At 38.5% G+C, this 6,361-nt stretch overlaps 2 protein-coding genes across 2 annotated transcripts; both read right to left on the bottom strand.

Moving 5' to 3' along the window:
• Positions 1-1,680: 1,680 nt before the first annotated feature.
• On the bottom strand, positions 1,681-3,472 carry LOC115998195 (transcription factor DIVARICATA-like). Its single transcript, XM_031237689.1, has 3 exons — positions 3,206-3,472; positions 2,653-3,025; positions 1,681-2,356 (listed from the first exon to the last, which is right to left on the bottom strand). Exons 2-3 carry the CDS (start codon positions 3,021-3,023, stop codon positions 1,912-1,914), a joined length of 816 nt encoding a protein of 271 aa, XP_031093549.1. The 5' UTR covers positions 3,024-3,025; positions 3,206-3,472; the 3' UTR covers positions 1,681-1,911.
• A 670-nt stretch (positions 3,473-4,142) lies between these two features.
• LOC115998082 lies at positions 4,143-4,860 on the bottom strand. The gene has a single exon (XM_031237549.1). It carries the CDS (start codon positions 4,732-4,734, stop codon positions 4,222-4,224), a length of 513 nt encoding a protein of 170 aa, XP_031093409.1. The 5' UTR covers positions 4,735-4,860; the 3' UTR covers positions 4,143-4,221.
• Between the last annotated feature and the right edge of the window lie 1,501 nt (positions 4,861-6,361).

Here is a 6,361-nt window from a genome sequence, read left to right as displayed (position 1 = left end):
TCAACGATTGCAAGTAGGATGGTTTTGCCTGCATATTAGGCCCTGTGGACTTCTGGGATACATTGCGCTCATTTCCTCCATCATCGACCAACATATTCTCGGGGCGCAGCTCTTCTGGTGTCTCAGGAACCACTTCTACCCCATCAGATTGCGTTGTGTTATCTCCGATCTTCTTCTTCTTGACACTCCTTTCCACCAGATCATCGGTCTCCCTTGTCGGAGAGCCTCGCACAGAGAGCGCTGCTGAGAGCATGCTGAAAGTGGAATACTCTAGATATGTGCTGTCTATTTGCCTAGTCACCTAGGTAGTTGAGTTCCTATTTACATGTTTAAATTATAATGGTTTGTGCGCAATTGTTAAGTTCTATTTCATGTGTAAATACTTTATATTTGTATCCAAAAAAAGATTCTCAATTCATCAAGATATATGGTACTTGGCTCGTAAATCATCCTGAGTGACTTGAATCCCTTCCATTTACTTTCTTTCTTTAATCCCTCTCTTCCTAGAACCTTCAATCCCACAATTATCCATGGAAGAGGACTAAAATCCACTCAAAAATGTTGATCAAAGTTGTGAAGAAAGTGGAGGGTACGGTGAAACTGGTTTGGTTTGGTCTTATGGGAACCACAATACAATTGGTGGCCCATCTCATGCATCATATCCCACATTGCACAAAAGCTTAAAGTATTAAATTTTCACTCATCTTTTTCCAAAAGGTTACCTGACATGGCTGCATAAAAGTTATTAACCTCTCCACCTACCAGTTAATGCTTCAGGCTCAAAATTTACTGTGATCATTTTAAACAAAAATAAGAAAAAAATTAGCTTAAGAATCGAATCTTGAATTTATGCATCTTTATATAGATCTGAATTAAAGATAGGATTTTTGGGAGTGGTTGTAAGAGTGATGGGTATCAAACATGAGTCAACTTTGCCAAATTGAATAGTTATAATTGGGGGAAGGAAAAAGCATATTACCCTAATCTTGGAATGGCGGAAAGCATGCATAGTTAAAAGAATGGGTGAAATGACAATAAAAGATAGGAGAATCTGAAATAGTGCATGGTGACATGAAAGCTTGAGTCAGCTAATGCAATCACTTGTTCAAAGTGACATGGCAGCAGCTTAAAGTAGGTTAAAGAAAATTCCCAATTTTATTCTTCAATAATTATTATTATTATTATTCCGAACAAATTCCAAGACGCTGATCCTACCGTGCAAATCAACATGATGCTGTTAAACACCTTAAAATTTTCGGGTTATGATTAGTTGTTACTAGATAAACCCCACCCGGCCTCTTAAACGTTCTTGATAACGACAAGATAATATCTTTTTTTTGGTATGCGTGTGGTAAATCCTGTCTTATGATCCTAGCTAGCTGACAAGGGATCGCAATGGGATAAACCAGTTTAGATTGTTCAGAATTAAATCCTGTCTTATGACCCTAGCTAGCAGACAAAGGATCACAATGGGATAAATCAGTCTAGGTTGTTCATAATTGACTTGTTCAAACCAAGGGTACCAATAGACTGCTTTCTCTAAGAGTTGAACTTGAAATCTTGTGGTTGTTCCTGCATGCATTCATATCTAATATACCAGACTCTAAACCATGAGAGAAGAAAATGCAGGTAAAGACTTTCTTGTAAAATTGTTTAGCCCTTAATGCTGCAATGGGACAATTGAGTAATGAAATTGAAGGTGACTTTATTGGCAATCCTTTGAGATCAAATGGTTTCACTAAACATAGAGACTACTTTCATTTACAAGCCATCAAAGCATGACAGAGGAATTGAACTCAGCTGAACCAGTTCTACTTTGCAACAACATTAGCATCACATCAGGCAAAAGATCAGAAAACTGGATCAGATCAGCATTCGAATCCAATGATCACGCGAAACGCTGGTGGTGCTTCACCCCCTTAGAGTTTGGTACCTCGTCGGGTTGATCTCGAGCCCAAACTTGGCATACCCGACCTGTGATGGATACGCCACGAAAGAACTGTCAGCAGGCACACGAAACATGGAAGCCGCCACTGCATCAGCTCCATCATCGGGGAAATTCCAGCTTTCGAGTTCTGGTGTGCCTGCAATTGTCTTTGGCACCAGCGTCCCACGAACACTCTTCTCGTCCGAAACAGACTTTTTAGCCGCCTCGGAAGGATTGGGATCCGCAAGATTGAACGTTGTGATGTCGTGAATGCTTGGCCTCCTCTTATCTTTGCTGCCTGAAAGCTGCCTCAGAAAGTACTTCTGAGCATGGCTTGCGACTTGAGTAGGCGTCTTGGAGATCACGTAGTTTCGCGAGATGTTCCTCCAGTCCCCCTTTCCATACTTATCAAGACCCATCAAGAATCGCCTAACGAAAACAGCCACAATGTCAAGAACAAATGGAAACAACAGATATCCATTCAAAACCATAATCTTTCTTGGTCTGATATATGCAGATCACCTGCAATTTCTGTGAATTATACTGTCTATATATGCAGTATCCTTAAAACTTAAAAGGGCTAATCAATCTGAGCATATATATGTATTGATCTTATCATCAATGACCATATCTTGTAATCAAACTAGCTAAAATCATTCCAAGATTTGCAGAACTGCAACATAAGAACTAAAAGCAGCAGGATTTGCTGCAGAAAGAGAATTCACCTGTGTTCTTCCTCTGTCCATGGCACACCTTTCTTCCTTTCTTGATCACAGCCTCTCCCTCTCTTCCTGAAGCCCGGAAACCCGCGATCGTCGACCAATTCCACCGGGAAAGAGGAGGCTAAGTAGCCGGGGACCGGGACCAATCCAGCCTCAATATTGCTAACATCTGCAGCCAGTTCTTGGAACCTGTTGATCACATCAGACACTGACTTCCCAGGCACCATATGAGCAACTCTCACCCATCTGTCTGGAGTTCTCTCATCAATCATTGCAAGGGCACTCTCAAACAACTTGTTTTCTTCTTTGGTCCATCTTGTTCTCCTGCCTGGTTGCATCAACCAGCTTGAATTTGGCAGCATCAATGTCTCCATACCTAAATTCCACCAAAAAAAAATAGCACTTCAATCCCACTGGGGAGATTCTACAAACACATTATGTACTGATGATGGAGATATGGAAGAAAGATCATACTTTTCTACAAATTCCCAGAAATATTCTGGGAAATAACATAATACTAACTGATCCAGAGATGAAAAGGAAGTAAAGAACCCACCTTTATGGGATCAAAAGAATCTTGTAGAGCATCAGAAAAGCAAATTGAGTTCCTGTTGAAGTATAAACCCTATTCCCTCCCAAAGAAGATGAAAACAGATGCAGGAAAGGAAGCAAAACCTACAGAAAGTTGAGAGATTGTGGAATGGAGGGAGGGTGTTTGAAGGAAATGGAGGAGAGGAAAGAGAGAAAATGTCAAGGTGGTATGAAGAAGAAGAAGGGTATTAAATTAGGGGGGAGGGGGGTGGAGGGGCAGAAAAGCAAGAACTGTGACATTGGCAGTGGAAGTATATCAAGATTGATCGCAGAATGAGAAGAAAAAGCATGACACTGACAGCAAAAAGGTGTCCACTTTTGATTGGAGATATATTGTTTCTTTGAATTTATTACAAGGATTTTAAAAACCACAGTAGGAATTTTCTGACTGCTTTCTGAATCTTTATCCATCAAAATAACCTTCTTGTATAAACAGCAAATTTAACATAGCTCCTGCACAACTTTCCTCAGAAATCAAGAACTGGGCAGCTACAACATTTTCTTCAAGTCTTATCTTCTCAGCGGGATTCAAATCTCCACACTAGAGATCTTCATCCCATCTGATCGAGCAAGGTCTCACAATAACCCTCAGATTTCCATGGAATTCGAGCCTCAAACTGAATAGGTATATCATTTTCTTAGTGTCTTCATCTCTCTGATCGGTCAAGACCTCCAATGACCCTCAGGAGATTTATAGTGGGATTCGAATCCCCACAATGAGGGGTCTTCATCTCCTCTTATTGATAAAGATCTCCAATGACACCCAAGTTCCTAGTAGGATTCGAATTCCAGTTAACAACTTTAACGTGATCGGTCAAACCAACTATTAGCCACTAACTCACAATAGTATTTTTAGCTTAGAAAATGCAGTAAAAACAATGATTGGAAATGGAAAACAGAAGCCTTGAATATATGTGTATGTGTGTGTCATCAATACAGGTCTTTTAACAATCATTTGACAATATGCTTGGATATCATCAGTCAATCAAAATCTTGAATTTCCTGGGAAACAACCTTGGACTTCCCCTGGGAAACCTCTATAGCACCTTTGATCCTATGAATGCAAGACTTGTAAAGAAACCCCAAGAAATCCATGATTGTGTCCTCAGAGGAACCTTCAAGAGGATCCATCTCAAATCTCCACTCAACCAGAGTGGACCCCTCATCATATTCCAACACTTTGACTAAATTCACAGATCCATCAAGCCCCACATTGCTTGCCTCCATTCTGTAAGAATAACTATGAGACTCAGCGTCCATGAAAAGCAGCCTCTCCTTGATCCATGACCGCTCTCCATTCTCCTGTGGGAACATGAACCCCGAGACTAGGCGGGTGTGGCCTGGAACGCCGTCTTCTCCGGCCAAATCTGTGCACCTTTCCACCATTGGCATCCATTCACAAAGCTTGCTGCTTTTTGACACCATTTTCCAGACCTCTTCCATGGGTGCCTCAACTATGCCCCCAACTGATCCCTGCCATTTCCTGTTTTCCATTTCGTTTCTCTAACGAAAATCAAAACATTAGACTTCATATCACATAACATAAGAGCATATATAATAGCAGCAAAATGGGTTACTAGGATGTCCCGCTTTGCACTCCCATTATGAACAAATACTGTAACATATTTTTTTTTGTTAGGTTTAAAATTTTTAGTCCTAACCTTAAAACTTCAGTCTATTGGGCTTATCAGACGAGATCAACTAAAATTTGGTATTTTTAAATTAACATCTAAACTTTCAATTTTAATAAACTAACACATTTACACTAATAAATATACAACATTCAATCTATCTAAATTTCCATTTCCAAATTCTAACTAAAAATAATTAATATAGTTACATTGCAATATAATAATTATAATAAATTATTTTTCATTATGTATTTTCATACAAATATTTTATTTTGTAATAAATTTATTAAAATTTTATTTACAAATATAATAAAAATGAGCTTACATATAAATTCTAATCTCTATATATTTTGTTCCACATCACTTGTGAAACAAAGAATAGTCTTAAGTGGCTCAGGCTATCGGACTAGCCCACTAAATTTCAGACTAACCTGTTATGGGCATTGAACTTATCGAGCTGATTTTTTATAAAGCTAAATATTTTTAGTCGTAACCGTAAAATTTTTAGAATTTACCAAATCAACTCATCAGTTTCAAGCTCAAATTGACAACATAACCCTACACCACCATTTCCATGTCTAGCTTCCTCTTCATAAAATACATAATCCTAAAAGGACAATCATGTTTCATAGTTATTGGTGAAGGTATCCTAAGGGACAAATACAGGTTAGCATTATTACATTGTAGAAGCAGAAATGTATGGAGATTTCAAGGAGACATCATCTGATCTCCTAGGAATTGAAAGATAAGATTGTGTTGGAACATATATATTCTATAAAACAATCATTTTACAGTGATGATAACAATTGCAGAATCATGCAAGGTTAAAACTTTGAATAAATAAAATAAATGAAAGCATGTGCAACATGACTTAGGGTACAAGACTTAATTGCATGGACCTTAGCTAGCTAGCTTTAAAAAAATTGGTTGACAGAGACATGGAGTGAATAAAGTTTTATGATAACATGAGGGAACAGTGTAACAACTGGTTGAGGGAATCAAACAAGATCCTTAAAGAACTGTTGGTCTAATGTGGACAATCTCCTTCAAATCAAACAATATCTCCAACAAGTCTTTAGCTTTTCAAGGAGTAGAGGGACAAGGGACACCAGATGTTCCTAGATTTGGTCCATTGACATGACGACTATGATTAATTAAACAGGGAGAGCTTAGCTTAGCTTAGGGCCGGGGGATCCAATCAGGCCAGCTGGGGAGCAAATTAACCATTTTGCATAAAAGAAAAAAAAATTTTTGACTGCTTTTACCTTTTAAAAGCGTTGTTTCCTCACAAAAATAGGCATTTTCAAAAACAAAACTAGTTGTTGGTGCTTATTAACACAGAAATTCTAATGTAAATCAACAAGTTGTTTTAGATTAGATTAATAATCAATGGAAGCTACTGTCATTGTCAAAAGCATGCAATGGGCTTGGGAGAAGGGAATACGGGATATCGAGATTCAATTTGATGCAAAGAAGATTGTTGAGTGGGT

Source organism: Ipomoea triloba, chromosome 12 (assembly GCF_003576645.1).
Source record: "Ipomoea triloba cultivar NCNSP0323 chromosome 12, ASM357664v1".
Classification (NCBI taxonomy): Eukaryota; Viridiplantae; Streptophyta; class Magnoliopsida; order Solanales; family Convolvulaceae; genus Ipomoea; species Ipomoea triloba.
The sequence above is the reverse complement of the archived record's forward strand: the minus strand, read 5'-3'. Positions and strand labels throughout refer to the sequence as shown.